Source organism: Puma concolor, chromosome D3, assembly GCF_028749965.1.
Source record: "Puma concolor isolate L17-30 chromosome D3, mPumCon1.1.hap2, whole genome shotgun sequence".
Taxonomy (NCBI): Eukaryota; Metazoa; Chordata; class Mammalia; order Carnivora; family Felidae; genus Puma; species Puma concolor.
In genome coordinates this window covers 7952678-7970238 of record NC_141678.1, presented here as the reverse complement: position 1 = coordinate 7970238, position 17561 = coordinate 7952678, and the positions used below count along the sequence as shown (strand labels likewise).

Sequence of the window (17561 nt, the reverse complement as noted above, 5' to 3'; positions counted from 1 at the left end):
ATGGGGCCTCCCCGGCTGGCTCAGTCAGCGGAGCACGCGACTCTTGACCTCAGGATTGTAAGTTCAAGTCCCACATCGGGTGTAGAGATTACTTAAAAATATAAAATCTTCAAAAAATAATAAATAAAATATAAATAAATAAATAAATAAATAAATAAATAAATAAATAAGACAACCCTATAATCCCCATTTTAGGGAAGTGAGCATTGAAGCCATTTCAAGGTGGTCAACTCCCTGGGCCAGGGTTTTGCTCCCCGGTGTCATTTACAGGATGGCCCGCCTATTAGTACCTCTCCAATGGCCTGCTACGAGCTTATACTGTGAACTTTTTTGCAACTGGCTGATTTTTTCACCATATGTATGTTCTGTCTATTTAAAAGAAAAAATTGTATGACAAGAAATATCTCTCACCTTGGATCTGAGCACCAGTCATTGAGTGGGTGTTCTTGAGCAAGGTCTTTGACACACACAAAATATAGATGGAGTTAAATGAGCTGAGAGAAGGCCCTGACAGCTGGACCAGGCTGTCCCCACGGGAAAATTATTATTACTTTTTTAGTCACAAATGCCTCAGCTTAAGCCCCAGCAGGGATCACATCAGATTTATCTGTGTTAAGTATAGCACCCACCAATACAGCCCTATAATTATTCTAACCAACTGTGTGACATTGGACTAAATGTTTCCCCCTCCTGGAACTCAGCATTCCCATTTGTTTAACTGATCAGGGGCCTCTAACTGGTGGCCCTCATGGGTCAAACCAGACCGTCGATGTGCTTGGTTTGGCCAGCTCTGTTTTGTTTTTTTGTTTTGTTTCTTAAGAAGAATTTTGGGGGGAACCTGGGTGGCTCAGCCAGCTAAGCGTCCAGCTCTTGATTTTGGCTCAGGTCATAATCTCATGGTCCATGAGTTCAAGCCCCGTGTCGGGCTGTGTGCTGACATCACAGAGCCTGCATGGGATTCCCTCCCTCCCTCCCTCTCTCTCTCTCTCTCTCAAAATGAATGAATGAATGAATGAATGAATGAATGAATTTTTGAAGTTATCCACATCCACACCAGCCCCTACCGTCTTACATTCAGCTGCTGCACCTGTTACCTGCACTGAAGCATATGAATTTCAGTTTCCTTGTCTGTAAAATGAAGAGAGTAACACCTGCTTCCAGTACCATTAAGATGTGCATGCTAAGTGTTTAACACAGTGTCTGCATCTATACATGGCAGCACAGAAAGGCTGGGCTTCTTTGTTCCTCTTATAAAGGTGTGGATGTAGAGAGGAAAAGCCAGAAATCCAGAAGCCTGGGATGTGGGTGTGTGGCCCACACAGTTCTATGCCTGTGTGACGTCAACAGCCTCTCTAGGTCAGATTCCCTGTGTGATATATTACACAGAGATGACCACTTCTAATACCAGCAAACGTGGATGAGGAGAGCTGAAAGTAAATGAGCATTGCCGAGATAAAAGCCCAGTGCAACTGTGAGAGAACAGATCGGAAAGCCAAGGATTCCGACGGCAGTTGGAGACTTGTATCTACACGAGGCCACAAAGACAAACATCTTGTCCTACCCACATGTCACATCCACTGTAGGCTCCATCTTCCCTGTAGCATGGTTGGGAGGTGGGGCAGGGATGACAGGATCCCCACTTTGTAGAAGGGGAAACTGAGTCCCTAAGAGGAGATGAAAGACTTCCTGCAGCCACCAGAAAGTGCCAGGGGCAGCCCTTGAACCTTGCTCATCCCGGCACCCAGCTGCACCCTGTCTGGGTTTCAGCTTCACATCCAATTTTTTCCCCAGTTCTTCCTGCCACCCCCATAAGGTGCAGGGAGGAAATGCGGTTCACTCCCAATTATTTGGGAGCCGAATATATGCTTTATGTGGGGTCCCCCTTCCTTTCACTGCTTGTCAGTTCACAGCCTGTCTCCATTAAGCCGCAAACCTCATTTCTGCAAGCAGCATGTGAGGAGAGAAAAGATTTGTTAATTTCCCTCTGGAAGGCATTATAATACCCAGTGGTCCTAAGTGAGAAAGGTACGCCCATGCCAGAGACCTAGGAGATTGTGGAGGCTTTAAAACATGCCCACTAGTCCTTGAGACTCCCTTTTTCAGAGATAGAGCCAAATTCCCCTCCCCTTGGTGTGTGGGCTAGACGTAGTACCTCACTTTAATTTAATAGAATATGATAGAAGTAAATAGCATGTGATTTTTCAAAATTGGGCATAATAGGCACTGTGGCTTCTTCCTTGCTCTCTCTTCCCCCACTATTTGGGGTGGGGGAGTACCAGCTGCCATGTCACAGGGACTCTTGAGCAGCCCTATGGAGAGGCCCACAAGGTGAAGAACTCAGGCCTCTTGCCAACAGCGGTGTGAGTGCACCATCGTGGAAGTGGGCGCTCTAGCCCCAGTCAAGACAAGCCCAAGAGCAACTATGAGCCACTCTCAGATTCCTGACCCACAGAAAGTGTGAGGTAATGTTGTTCTAAGCTGCTAAGATGTCTTTTTTTACGCTACAAGGTTTTAGGAAAATGTTATGCATCAACAAACAACTAATACAAGGGGTACTCCCAAATAGTTGTCAGTTTATCCGATTATGAGGAATTTTCCAAGACAAATAATTCTGGATGGCCAAAACATCCCTGCAGGGTAGAGATGGAGGGCAGGCAATGGCGGATGTGCACGGGGCAGCTGATGTTCCTTCAGCCTGCCCTGTCATCCTCTTTTTCCTTTTATCTTGCTTTTTTTTTTTCTATAGTAATCTTTACGCCCAATGTGGGGCTCAAACTCATGACCCTGAGATCGAGTCGCATGCTCTACCAACTCAGCCAGCAAGGAGCCTCCCTTTACCTTGCTTTAGGTTTCCTCCCAACACTTATCACCTCCTGAATTATATTATTCACTTGTTTACTTGCCCATCTCTTTTCACCACCTGAATATAAGCCCCCTGAGTACAGGAACTTTGCTTTATTCACTGTAGCCTACCAATTACTTAGACTAGAGTCTTGCATTTACGGGCAGTCAGTTAACACAGCAATAGATAACTGATACACTAACATATCCTTTACATCTTTTGTCTCCCACAAAGTTACAGCCACCCCCTTGACAACCGCCAGTACCCCTAGCCTTAAGTATCTCAACCAGAACCCATTAAAATTCTGAAATCCCCCCCTCCACGATCAAACTGCACAAACCCTAGAGCCGGGGAGAAGGCAATGATGGGTCTGTAACACTTCTCTCTTCCCTCCTGCAAACCTTATATCAGGTGACCTGTCAGCATGGGAGCTCTGACTTCTAGAAACAGTGTCATTTTAATTAAATTCCACAGAACCATTCTGTGGTCCCAGAGGACTTCATCATTGCGGGATTTTTACCTTGCTGATTAACTGAAATCAGCATTCTTTACAGCCAAACCAATGGAAGATTCCCAAAGTGACAACTTCCTTCCTCACAAGGTTCAAATCCTGTAACAAGTTCCCAAGGCCACTGACAGAGTTTGTAAATGTATTTGCCACACAATCCAACCAATGAGTCAAAGACACATGGTTCTAGAAAATAGTGCATGGGGCTCTTTTTGGTAATTCGATAGGATTCTCAAGGTATTACTAGAACTTACTATTCAGAGGAATTTTTCTATCAGGTGAATATACCAAGCATCTAAAGGGGGCAAGGCAGTTGAAATCTAGGTCCCCCAGTGCTATTTTCCCTTCCTAGACACATGTCCCATCCAAGTCCCTGCTCCCTCCTGGCCCAGCATTTGCCCTATGGAGGCGATGCACTGCTTTCCGCTCTCACTCCACCCCACTTCCTTCAATCCACACGGCGGCAGCACAACTTGTGGCACACATATCTGCACACATCCCTCTCTGCTTAAGATCTCAGAGAGGCTTCTGACTGCTCTTAGGAGAAACACAGACCCTTCATCCTGGCGCATCAGGCCCTGAGCAGCCTGGCCCACCCACCGTCCCGCACCCCCCACCCACTTCCCTCACTTTGCTCCAGCCTCACTAACCTTCCTTCCACAGGTCCACCTGCCCCTGTCTTCCTGACCTTCCTAGCCATCCCACCAGGCTCTCTGCACACAGCCAGCCCTCTTCACCTAAGTAACCCCACTTCCCCGAGACCCCACCCTGGGGACGACGGCCCTGCCCTCCGTGACTGAGAGTGCCCTGGTACACAATCCTGGAGCACTGTGGATCTCTGCCTTATGGTCTCGACAGAGCTGCAAATTTCCATTTGTTTCTCTGATTGTTGGATGAACATCTGTCTCCGGATAGACTACAAGCTCCGTGAGGGCAGGGAGCTCACCTGGTTTTCTCCTTTCTGCATTCTCAGTGCCCAGCACCAATCAGATGTTTAATACATATGCTGACTGAATCACCCAATCAATCGATCAGAGCTGTGATCCACCCCTAACTAGTCTCTGAGCCCCACACTCTTTCCTCCAGCTCTACCCTCATGATTCCATCAAGGTCCCTGGCACTTCCCTTCCTCCACCACCCCCCTCCAAGTCCCTCCCATCTCCTCTTCTTTTATTTATTTATTTATTTTTTTTATTTATATATGAAATGTATTGTCAAATTGGTTTCCATACATTTTTTTTTTAATTTATATATGAAATTTATTGTCAAATTGGTTTTCTCCTCTTCTTTTAAAGCCTAGGTGCAGTGTGCCCTCTGAGAGGACTTCCCACTGCCACCAGCCAAAGAGGATTCCTCCTCTCCCTGTCCCGTCCCCAGAACTGGTTTCACTCTACCTAGGATGAGATGGCACCTTACCCCATGCGTTATACGACACATTCTCCAGAGGGTAGGGGCTCTTAGTCTCATTCATCTTACTTCCCCACCCAAGGGGCTCCAGAAATTTTGCTGTGATCGAACGGGACAGGAACAGAACTGAAACCCTTCTTCCCTCCCCACCTTGAGCTCATTCTTTGTGTTTGACGCAGCCCAAATCTAAGGGGTGTAAAGAGCTTCAGCTTCAAGGGGAGGAAAAATGCCTGAGAAATAATTAAAGAAAGAGAGAGCTTGAAAGCAAAGCCTTGAGAAGCCAGGGCCAGAGTGCTGGCCTCTCTTACAAAGCTGGCACCGAATCTACATTCACTCTACCCTTCATTCAGGGTGGAGTGAATGAACAGCTCACAGCCTTCACGCTCCTGGGGGCACTCCTGGCAGCAGGGCTGAGCAGAAAGATATTAATGGATTCAGAGCTGCCAGAGCCAACTCTTCTAGGAAGCCCAGAGCAGCGGTCATGCCTGGGACAGCCAGCATCTCCTTCCCATTTTGGAGATGGAAACACAGACGGTCTGAGGTGGAGAGAGCCCCAATAGCCCCAAGGGTCCCCAGGGTCCGTTACCGAAATTCTAGAACGTGGGAGGGATCATAGGTGCCTCTGCCCATGTTTAACGACTAGTCTCAGGACTTACTGGTCCATATGTAGTGATGTCCCTGCAATTAGACGTGGCCATCTTCTCGGCCCAGAGCCGACCTGCCGCTTCGAGACACCAGCTAAGGAGTGTTTAGTGAGTAAGTAGCCCTTGGGCTTTGATCGGGAAAAGTTCTGGATCAGAGGCCCTGCATCTCAACAGCAAGCAGCAAAAGAACACCAGATCCCTTCCCAGCCCTTGGCAAAAGCAACGTGTCCACGGTCTGCCCACTCCCAGGGCTTGCAGTCACTTGGCAGGAGTAGATAAAGGTCTGGCGAGCACACAAGTACAGAGAGACGGTCCCCAGTATTCCTCCCCTCCACTCAGATCACAGGCCCCGAGGGAGAGCTGGCAAGGAGGCCAAGAAGGACCATCTGGATGGGGAATGCAGAGCCCCTGTGTTCCAAGGCGCCAACCTGCTCACGCCAAGGACCCCCATCCCTTACATCCCAGCAGCACCCTGTTGGGCTAGGAGACACCCCCACCCCAAGCTCCCGCCACTAGCCAGGCAGTCTTACTTCTTCACTTTCGGGTATTTCATCTCTGCAATGGCGTTCGTGGCTTCTGTCTGCTTCTCCTTCAGATGCTGGGGCCACATGTTGTCCACCCAGTCCACCAGGTCTACCTGAAAGCCAGATCGCTGTCAGCACTTCCTGTCTTGGGGTGCCCTTCCACTGGGCTTCCTCACCACCTCCACCCTTCCCCGTGCTCCCCACGCCCCTCCTGTCCTTCCCTGGGGCTGACACTGGCTGGCCTCAAGCCTGAAGCAAGTGAGGCTGGGCAAGGAGAGGAGGCGGGAGGGAGGCGTCAAGGAGAGGGACGGCGGCCGGGGACCTACCACAGTCGGACGCTTGACCAGGTGCTCCAGCTTGGTGTGGCTGAACTCAAGGCTGATGACATTGTACAGCTTGTCCCGCTGAGCCTCAGGAGTCTCGTAGTACCGCACAAACTGGGACATGCTCATTTCCGCGCCCTTCTGCGTGTTCACATCCATCACGTCCACCAGCCGACGGCCGCCTGGGGGCAGAGTGCACGTGCTGGCGGCTCCTGACAGCTTGGGGCCCGGATCCCACTTGGGGTCCCCATGAACAAAACCTGCCTCTTCCATATGCCATGTCTGCTCTGTCACCTCATCCACTTGGTTTTCCTCACTGAATCTCTCTCCACTGCTTCCCTGCACCAGCATGGCCTCCACACTGGTCCAGTCCACCCTTACTAGTCTTCAAGACAACCTCCAAAGCGGTCTCCAGACGCTCTCCTCCCGTCCAGAACATCCTAAGCAGTCTCCGGACTCCCCCCATCCCGTCCAGAACATCCTAAAAGGTCTCCAAACTACCCCCTCCTGTCCATCCTCTACAGTGCTGCCAGCGTGAGCTTTCTAAAACAGAGACCTGCCCATGGACACTCTCTCTCTGCTCAAAACCTTCAATGCTCCACACTGCCTACTAAAGAATCTCTTAGCATGGCACTCAAGGCCTTTCTGTTTATTCACAGCACTAGGATAGTACTTCTTTCTTTTTTTTTTTTTTTAATGTTTATTTATTTTTGAAGGAGAAAGAGACAGAGTGGGGGGGTGGGGCGGGGCAGAGAGAGAGGGAGACACAGAATCTGAAACAGGCTCCAGGCTCTGCTGTCAAGCACAGAGCCCGACACGGGGCTCGAACCCACAAACCGCAAGATCATGACCTGAGCCAAAGTCGGACGCTCAACCGACTGAGCCACCCAGGCGCCCCGGATAGTACTTATTTCTATAGAAAATTAGCTGTTTGGTAGTCTCCCTCCCTGGTCTGTGAAGCCAGGAGTTACTTGACTTCTCTGAACCTCTGTATCTTCATCCTGCCATCTCTAATTTTTTTAATCTTTTTTAATGTTTTTTGTTGGGGAGCGGGGAGGGGCAGAGAGAGAGGGAGACACAGAATCCGAAGCAGGCTCCAGGCTCTGAACTGTCATCACAGAGCCTGACGTGGGGCTCAAACTTGTAAACGGTGAGATCATGACCTGAGCCAAAGTCAGACGCGTAACCAACTGAGCCACTTGGGTGGCCCTGCCATCTCTTTTCATAGGCTAACTGTGAGGATTAAATCAGATGATGCTCACAGAACTACTAGGCACAGTACCTGGTACTGAAATGCATGGGTCTCCCCCTTATTCCTGGGACTAATCACAATTCCTAAATATGTTTTGTTGGCTTTGTTGTCTTTCTTCCCTACTGTTCTGTAATCGTTGCCAGGAGAGAAGTCCTGTCTGCCTTGCTCACTACTTTACCCCAAGTATCTAGAACAGAGCCTGGCACATGGCGGGAGCTCAGTACATATTTATGGAACAAGTAAGTGAGGAATATTGGCTGTCCCATGCAACATGTGACGTACGACTTCTCGTAGGAACCACCACTGAACTGAAAGGAATGAGGGGCGCCCCTCCTCAGGAAAGTCCCACTTCTCATCTCAGGAGTGAGCTGAGCCACCTCCCACTGCTTCCCAGAGACAAAGGAACAAGCTCAGGACTGGGAGACAGGAGCGGTCAGCACTAGCGCTGGGACCAATAGCAACGAACAGAGCTTCAAGGAAACCACAACCCTTCCGGGGACTCTACTTCCCCATCTGTAAGATGGGAATAATAATGGCTCCAGACCTTCAGTCAACATAGAAGGAACAACCAAAGTAAGCGCTGTGAGCAGTGAGAAAACAGACACACAGCAGATTGCCAAATTCATGGTGATTGAGGATGAAAGCTAGCCCCTCCTATCTGTCAGGACACAAAACAAGCATCAGGACTGGAATGAGGAGCCCACCATCTGTTAAGGAAAGACCTCAATTCCCCATTAGCTCAGTGACAAATACATGGTCCATGGGAACTTAGAAATGTATAAACCAGTGGAATTAAGAAAGAAAGAAAAGAACAAGAAGCAGGAGATCACCTTGTTCAAAGCCACTCCAAGACAGAAGAGCAAAGAAAGCAGCAAATGACAACCCGTGGGCAAACCTGGCCCACGGGCTATGAACAGTTTTTACATTCTTAAGTGATGAGGGAGGGGGGAAAAATCAAAAGAATATTTTTTAAATTTATTTATCTGGGAGGGAGAGAGAGAAAGAGAACCCCAAGCAGGCTCCACACTGCCAGCACAGAGCCCAAGTGGCTCGAACCCATGAACCGGGAGTTCATGACCTGAGCTGAAGTCACTTAACCAACTGAGCCACCCAGGTGCCCCTCCGGAAGAATATTTTGTGATATGAAAATACTACAAAACTCAAATTTCTGGGTCCATATATAAAGTTTTATTAGCATACAGCCACACTCTGGTTCACACAATGTCTCTGGCTGTGTCCATACTGCAAGGGATAAGCTAAGTAGCTGACACAGACTAAATGGCCGGCAAAGCCCAAAACACTGACGCTCTAGATCTTTACAGAGAAAGCTTGCCAACCCTTGAACTAGACAAAACCCTCATGGAACTTACATGCTGATGTGACTACTATTCCCATCTAGTTCAGTGCTATATACCCAGCTCTGTGCACAGAGCCTGCCTTATAAGAGGCCCAAGTTCAGTATTTGCTGAATTAATACACAGTGCATTTCACATAATAGGAACTGAATAATAAAAATAATCCCATAGGCACATATGAGAACTTGGGTGTTGCTATCTTTTGGGTTCAATATCTTATTTTTCATAACCACCCCAGATGCTAGGTAGGACTGTCCTTGTCTTATAAATGAGGAAACTAGGGGTGCCTGGGTGGCTCAGTCGGTTTAGCATCTGACTTCGGCTCAGGTCATGATCTCATGGTCTGTGAGTTTGAGCCCCATACTGGGCTCTGTGCTCACAGCTCAGAGCCTGGAACCTGCTTTAAATTCTGTCTCTCTCTCTCTCTCTCTCTCTCTCTCTCTCTCTGCCCCTCCCCTGCTTACGCTCTGTCTCTCTCTCAAAAATAAACATTAATAAATTAAAAAAATAATAATAATAATAATAAATAAATGAGGAAGCTAATGTCTACAGACGATGGGATCGGCTCGTTGTCCAGAACATACTCTACCAATTAGAATAGTCAATATTTACTGAGCACAGGTAAACTCTCTCCACAGGTTATCTTAAGTTCATTATGGTTCTGGGAGGTAGAACTTCACTTATACCCATTTGATAGATGAGAAACCGAGGCTCAGACAACTAACTAGACCCAAAATGAGCAGCAGTTAATAAGCAGCAGAACTGCAATGTGATGCCAATTCAATCTAATCCGGTGCCCAGGCTCCTGTCCCCCGACTCCTGTTCCTGTCCTATGCAATACTGAATCCAGATCACATGCTATGGTTGAAAAATGATCTCTGCCTTCAGGGACTGGCTCCTGACCCCACAGATCCTGAGAAGACTCGGAAAACAGTGTTGTCTTTGCTTCAGGAGTGCAGATCCACCAGGGGGCATCCCTGAACTTTGCTGGAAATTCTGGCCTGCTCTGGACAGTGCTGGCTCCTACCTTACCCGGGGCTCCTGGAGCAGGTAGGCTCTGCTCAGCTTTTCTGGGAAGCCCACTTGGCAGAGAGGCTGCTATGACAGCAGGGGAGTTGAAAGAAAAACAGGCACCCAAATCCTCCCCCGTCTCTGGCCAGCCTCCCACCTCCCGCAGCCTCTCCTTCCGAACTTTGCACAAGGTCATTTCTGCGAAGCCCGCTGTGGAAGGACTGCTGGGCAGGTAGATAACAATCACAGACCTAGAGGCTCATGCAAGTCAGCACTGAAGACTGGAGCTCAGTCGCCTCTATCAGCACAACAAATTAAGGAAAGACTTCATGGATCAAAAACCAGCTGGACGTTGGGCCTCTTAGTTTCTCTATCAGTTTCCCCATCTGTAACATGGGGACAAAAATGGCAGCTTGCCCACAGGTTGATCTGAGCCTTAAGGGAGATAATGCACATGAAACACTTCCATAAAGTGCCTAAAGATAGGTATTGTTACCTAATTGGCCAAGTTCATCTATAATTACAGGTGGAGAAAATTAAGCAGTACAAAGTCAGAGCCACTTAAATCTCTGCCAGACAGTCCAATGGACTGACTACTTCAGATCCTAAAACATAACAGGGATGACTAACAGGTGTGAGGTTTTTATGGCGGGTGATAACAATGTCCTAAAACTGACTGTGGCGATGTTTGCACAGCTCTGTGGACAGATGAAAAGCCACTGAATTGGACACTTTAAATAGTTGAATTGTAGGGCATGTGAATGATACCTCAATAAAAATGTTATTAAACAAAACAACTCAGGCACTAAATGACCAACAAAGTTGGTTATTCTAAAAGTAACTTTTTTCTTTCAAAAGTCTCGAAACGGGTCACCTGCATGGCTCAGCAGGTTGAACATCCAACTCTCGATTTCAGCTGAGGTCACGATCTCACGGTTCGTGAGATAGAGCCCCACATCGGGCTCTGCACTGACAGCTCAGAGCCTGCTTGGGATTCTCTCCCCTGGCCCCTCTCTCTGCACTTCACCTGCTTGCTCACTCTCTCTCAAAATAAATAAATAAACTTGGAAAAAAACAAAAACAAAAACATGATACTCAGTGAAAGAAGCCAGACACCAATGGTCACATTTTTTTTTTTTACATTTATTTATTTTTGAGAGACAGAGCACAAGCGGGGGAGGGGCAGAAAGAGAATGAGAATGGGAGTCAGGCTCCAGGCTCTGAGCTGTCAGCAGAGAGCCCAACACAGAGCTCGAACCCACAAACCATGAGATCATGAGCCAAAGTCAGACGCTTAACTGACTGAGCCACCCAGGCGCCCCACCAGTGGTCACATATTTCATGAAGCCATTTATATAACATGTACAGAAAAGGTAAGTCCACAGAGACTAGAAGTAGCTTAGTGGGTGCCAGGGGCTGGGGGATAGGAATGAGGAATGAGTGTTAATGGCTATGCGTTTCCTTTCAGGGTGATGAAAACGTTTTGGAACCAACAGAGAAGTAATGGTTGCACAACATTGTGAATGTAACAAATGCCATTGAATTGTGTACCTTAAAATGGTTAATTTTATGTTATGTGAATTTCACCTCATAAATTCTTTTTTTTTTTTTTAGGTTTTATTTATTTTGAGAGAGAGAGAGAGAGAGAGAAAGCGCGAGTGGGGGAGGGGCACAGAGTGAGAGGATCCCAAGCAGGCTCTGCGCTGTCATTATGGAGCCCGACACAGGGCTCGAACTCACAAACCATGAGCCGAAGTCAGACACTTAACCAACAGAGCCACCCAAGCACCCACAATAAATTATTTTTCAAAGCAATGTAAGATATGAATTTAAATCTCATATACTTCCTCCAACCTGACAAGAACAAGAACTTCATTTCTTCCTCTCTCTCTCTGTCTCCTTTTACCTAATTGTTTCTTGTGAGTCTCCCTTCATCATGGACCAAGAGCTTGGGCCATGCACTATTTCAGCTTCTCTCTCTGCAGAGGCTTCACAAACCGCCCACAATGCCCTTCCCTCCTCTAGGGAGGCACGAGGTGTATGCATGGGCTCAGTTCTTCACAACTTAACAGGGCTTAGGGATGCAGGCAGAGGTGGGAAACCCTAAATTGAGACCAGGAAATGATAAACAAAATTCAAGATGGTAGTGGAATGGTGACCCTCCAAAGGATTTACCCAGAACTTTTGAATAGGACCTTATTTGGAAAAAGGGTCTTTTAGAGGTAATTAGTGTAAGGATCTCAAGAGGAGATTGTCCTGGACTGAGAGTGGGTCCTAAATCCCATCACTAGTGTCTTTAGAAGAAGGTCAAGGTCAAGTGAAAGATGGAGGAGAGTGTGAAATAATGTTATCTATAAGCCAAGCAATGCCTGGAGTTACCAAAAGCAGGAAAAGGCAAAGCAGGAGTTTCCTTCAGAAACTCTAGAAGGAACCAATGCAGTCAACACCTCAATTTTGGACTTTGGCTTCTAAAACTGAGAGAATAAATTTCTGTGGTTTTAACCCACTCGGTTTGTGGTACTTTGTTATGGCAGCCCCAGAACACAAGACAACAGGCACCTCTGGGGCGGGAGGGTCTCACAGGAACATGTAAGGAATTACAATCCTTCCTAACCTGGGTGGCAGGCGTTCGTTTTAGAATTTTCTTTTTAACTTTTCAGCATATATAATACATTCCACATGCAAAAATGGATCAAAGGACTCATGTTTCAGGTTCCTGTCTTTCCTCAGAGCATAAGATCTTTAAACAAAGTACCCCAATGTCCTCATCTACAACAGAGATAAGACCACCTACCTCAAAAAACAGTTGTGAAAAAAACATTTTTAATTAAAAATTTAATTAATTAGATGTAATTTAAAATTTCATTTTTTGGGGGCGCCTGGGTGGCGCAGTCGGTTAGGCATCCGACTTCAGCCAGGTCACGATCTCGCGGTCCGTGAGTTCGAGCCCCGCGTCGGGCTCTGGGCTGATGGCTCGGAGCCTGGAGCCTGTTTCCGATTCTGTGTCTCCCTCTCTCTCTGCCCCTCCCCCGTTCATGCTCTGTCTCTCTCTGTCCCAAAAATAAATAAAAAATAAATAAATAAAATAAAATAAAATAAAATAAAATAAAATTTCATTTTTTTAATTAAAAAATTTTTGTTTCACATTCAGACAATTAATGCTGGAGGCAAATGAAAGGCTCTTAAAGGTACCAAATGTGCTATGGCATCTCACTGCATACAAGCTAAAGATTTGGGGGCACCTGGGCAGCTCAGTCAGATGAAAGTCTGACTTCAGCTTGGGTCGTGATCTCTCAGTTTGTGAGTTCAAGCCCTGCATCGGGCTCTATGTTGTCAGTGCAGAGCCTGCCTCAGATCCTCTATCCCCCCCTTCTCTGCCCCTCTCCGGCTTGCACTCTCAAAAAAAAATAAACATTAAAAAAAAAAAAAAAAAAAAAACTAAAGATTTGTATATGCAACTCACAGCTTCCTGTCCCTGCCAATCTAAAATGACAAGCACCTGGGTGGCTCAGTTAAGCATCTGACTCTCGATTTCGGCTCAGGTCACAACCTCACGGTTTGAGAGCTGAGCGTGGAGCCTGCTTAAGATTCTCTCTCTCACTCTCCCTCTGCTCCTCACCCCCCACCACTGCTCACACACGCATGCACACTCTCTCTCTCAAAATAATTAAAATAAATTAAATTAAATTAAATTAAATTAAATTAATAAAATAAAATAAAATGACAAGAATGTACATATCAACCCCTTCTCTTTCAGAATACTTCTGACTCATTAACCTGAGTCCCAAACTTGCACAATAAATGTACAATTTTGACAACTCTAAAATAGTAGGTCATCATATCAATACTATTCTATCAAGTCAGTATTATGTATGATGCCAACTTATATACAACGAAAATCAAAGACTATAATAAAAAGATGTCAAAAAACATAACAACCCAAATCTGGTTCTAAAAAAAATCCTCTTAAAACTGGGTAAATTTATCCATTTTTGTGAGCACATATTATATGTACACACATATGATATACACATAATGCATGTAATAGGCATGTGTGTATAAATATGTCACATATGTAAACAATAATATAGATATACATTAACATGTACATGTATCATAATGTACACACATATTTACATTAGAAAAACTCTAAAATAAATTAGATGTTGTATATTCAGTTATTCATGGTATGTACATCGTAATGTACAAGTTGCTGATACACATATATATTTCATTGCAGTTCATCTGCCACACAATGTTACATCAGTTTCAAGTGTACAACAGTGATTTGACAAGTCTCTGTGTCATGTTATGCTCAGCACTAATTGGAGCTACCACCTGAAACCACATGACACTGGGACAACTCCTGCCTGTACTCCCTATGTTGTGCCTTTCATCCCCATGACTTATTCATTCCGTAAGTAGAAGCCTGTACCTTCCACTCCCCTTCACCTCTTGAAATTAGTGGTAATTTTTTTTTTATGTTTATTTTCGAGAGAGACAGACAGACAGAAAAACAGAGCGGGGAAGAGAAAGGGGCAGTGAGAGAGGGAGACACTGAATCCGAAGCAGGCTCCAGACTCCGAGCTGTCAGCACAGAGCCTGACACGGGGCTCGAACTCACAAACCATGAGATCATGACCTGAGCCGAAGTCGGACGCTTAACCTACTAAGCCACCCAGGTGCCCCAAAATTAGTGGTTTTTTTAAAACACGTAACACCTTCCTTACAGGACATTCATATCCACATGTAACTGTGAGTAAATTGTGGGCACAAGTGTGTTTTCAAATATGTATGTGCCTTGCATACACCATGACACTTGCCTTTTGTAAGATATTTTATGCAACACTTACATCCTGTTTATTTCCATCTATACAGAGCCCCCACAACAGACACACATATATTAACCTATAAACTATGACTTTTGCAGCTTTAAAGTAATCTAGTTCAATAGTATCATTTACTTACAAGGGTGCAATAATTTCCAAAACTGTGCCATGACCCACTAAAAATGTTATTTCCCTGCATACGTCAAGGTATTTTATTTATTTATTTTTTAATGTTTATTCATTTTTTGAGAGCGAGAGAGAGAGAGGCAGAGAGGGAGACAGAATCCAAAGCAAGCTCCAGGCTTCGAGCTCACAAACCTCAAGATCGTGACTTGAGCCAAAGTCAGACACTCAACTGACTGAGGCACCCAGGTGCCCCAAGGTATTTTAAAAAATAATAAAACTAGGGGCACCTGGGTGGCTCAGTTGGATAAGTGTCCGACTCTTGATTTTGGCTCAGGTCACATTCTCACAGTTTGTGACATCAAGCCCCACATTGGGCTCTGCACTGACATCTCAGCCTACTTGGGATTCTCTCTCTCCCTTTCTCCACCCCTCGCCCGCTTGTTCTCTCTCTCTCAAAATAAATAGATAAACTTAAAAAAAAAAAAGTGTGGAGTCAACTGAGGTGGCCCATACAAAATGCTGGAGGTATGAAAGGCACAGCCCGGTGTTGGCTCCCTCCTCTCCTGGGCCTAACCTTAGTGTCCACTATCCCACTAACCAGCTTACCCTGCGGTCTCCTATGGTTGAATTGTGTCCCCAAAAAGAGATGTTCAAGTCCTAACCCTGGACACCTGTAAATGGACCCTATTTGGAAATGGGGTCTTTGCATTTGTGATCAAGCTAAAATGAGGTCAGAGTGGATGAGAGTGGGCCCTTAGCCAATACCAATGTCCTTATAAGACACGGAAAATTTGGACACACACAGAGGGGACACAGCGACATAAAGATGGAGGCAGACATTGAAATCATGCAGACACAAGCCAATGTGTGAACACCAAAGAAGCCAGCAACTGCCAGAAGCTGGAGGAATCTCTGGAGAATTCTCGCCTAGAGACTTCCCAGGAAGCCTGGCCCTGCCAACACCTTGATCTCAGACTTTTGGTCTCCAGAACTGTGGGGGAATACACTTCTGTGGTTTTAAGCACGTAGGGTGTGGTGCCATGGGAGCCTCAGCAAACCAAAAGCAGGGCGAGAGAATGACAGGGTAACCCCACAGGGTTCCATAAATATCCCCGAAGGCAGAGAAGGGCTATTCTGCCCCCCTGGCCTCCCCCACCGCACCCCCCCCACCCCCACCACTGTCCTAGGCGTTACAGGACAGACATACCCTGTAACTAAACGTAGTTGACTAGAAGCTTCGAAAAGAGAAAATGTCATCCACCAATGACATCCTACCACTTAATCCTAGATGCTAATTCTTTGTCAGCTTGTTTCTTGTCTCTCTCCCCTACTACTCTGTAAACAACATGAGGGCAGCAGTCTTGTCTGTCTTGCTCACTACTCTATCCCACACATCTAGAACAGAGAGCCTGGCCCATAACAAGAACTCAGTAAAAATACTTGTGGAATGAACAAATAATGTTGGTGTTTTCTAGTGATATGTTCTGCCCAGCATATGACATATGATCTCACATATAAGTAACAGTCAAACTGAGAAATGGCCTGGGGGTGCCTCAAGGTGGGTATGTGTAACCCTCTCCACGCTAGAGATGAAGCCCCCCAACCTGAAAAACATCTGGAAATCGTGAGCAACCAGGAGCCCCACCAGTGCGACAACTGTCCCTGAACACAGAAGGATGTGGGTGGGAGAGGCCCGTTTTTTCTTTTTTGAACACACACCAGGCTCCCATCACCCTCATCACAATCCCCAGGGCTCTCAACGCATCCTCACTTCCCTCTGCTCTTAGCCAGGTGCAGGCCCCAGCTGACCCCACCTCAGCCGGCCCCCACCCTCTGATGAAAAGGGAAGTCAGGACCTGGAGGGATGGGAGCAGTGAGGAGCAGCTGGGGCTGACAGGGGAGTAAGGGTATGCAGGAAAGAGGCCCGAGGGTGTGAGAGGCTGAGTGACTGGGTCTGGAGCGGAAGGTCGAGACACTGGTTCTAAGAATAGTTTCCTTGGTGTGCAGAGGAGCTCCATCCAGCTCCCCAGGTGTCCTGGAAACCACAGTCTGTGGGAGGGCTTGAAGCAGGAAGAAAGGGAGGAGGGAAGTCAGTTCTTTTAGGTGCCTGGGCTCCATAAACATAAACCCCCAGGGAAACGCGAAGACCTAGAAAATTCAACTCTGCCGGGTTCCGGCCCCCAGAGGATAGGGAGAAGTGCAGAAATGATAGCACACTTTCAAGGGAGGCAGAAAGAGGTGGGGAGAAGTGACCATGGGCTTGAGTCTAAGATAAGGGCTAGGCTGAAACAAACAGCAGAATAGGGGAAGTGTCTCTCCAAGTGTCTTCCAGTCAACAAATGACAAAGGATGATCAAACTAGACCGTCACCAGCCTTGTAGCCCCAACACGATAATGAAGCTAGACATCAAACATCAATGCCTGCCAACATCAGACAGAGAGAGAGAGAGAGAGAGATGACCTGACATTATGTGCCTCCTGATGGAAGAACAGAACATCATCTGTGAAGCAGTGTTGCCAGAAAATATGAATGAATGAATGAATGAATGAATGAGTACATTTCTGTGCGGAGAGACAGAAATGAACCTGAACCTGATCAGGAGTCTACATCCAACTGCCAATTTACGGAAACTACACAAGAAAGAACACAAGCTACTCCAAGGGTATGCTATTGGCAAAATCCAGATCATGAAAACTCTACAGGTCAAACAATCCAACTTCTTCAGACTGGTGTGAGATG

General features: G+C 46.6%; 1 protein-coding gene across 8 annotated transcripts in view; it reads right to left on the bottom strand.

Annotated features, from left to right (window-relative positions):
* Positions 1–17561, bottom strand: part of KDM2B (lysine demethylase 2B) — a 152489-nt gene that overhangs the window by 88954 nt on the left and 45974 nt on the right. For all 8 annotated transcript variants that reach the window (XM_086681620.1, XM_086681618.1, XM_086681613.1 and 5 more), the window contains exons 5-6: positions 6252–6430; positions 5932–6038 (exon numbers count right to left, since the gene is read on the bottom strand). In XM_086681620.1, coding sequence (XP_086537746.1) covers positions 5932–6038; positions 6252–6430 — 286 coding nt within the window. The remainder of the gene's footprint in view (positions 1–5931; positions 6039–6251; positions 6431–17561) is intronic.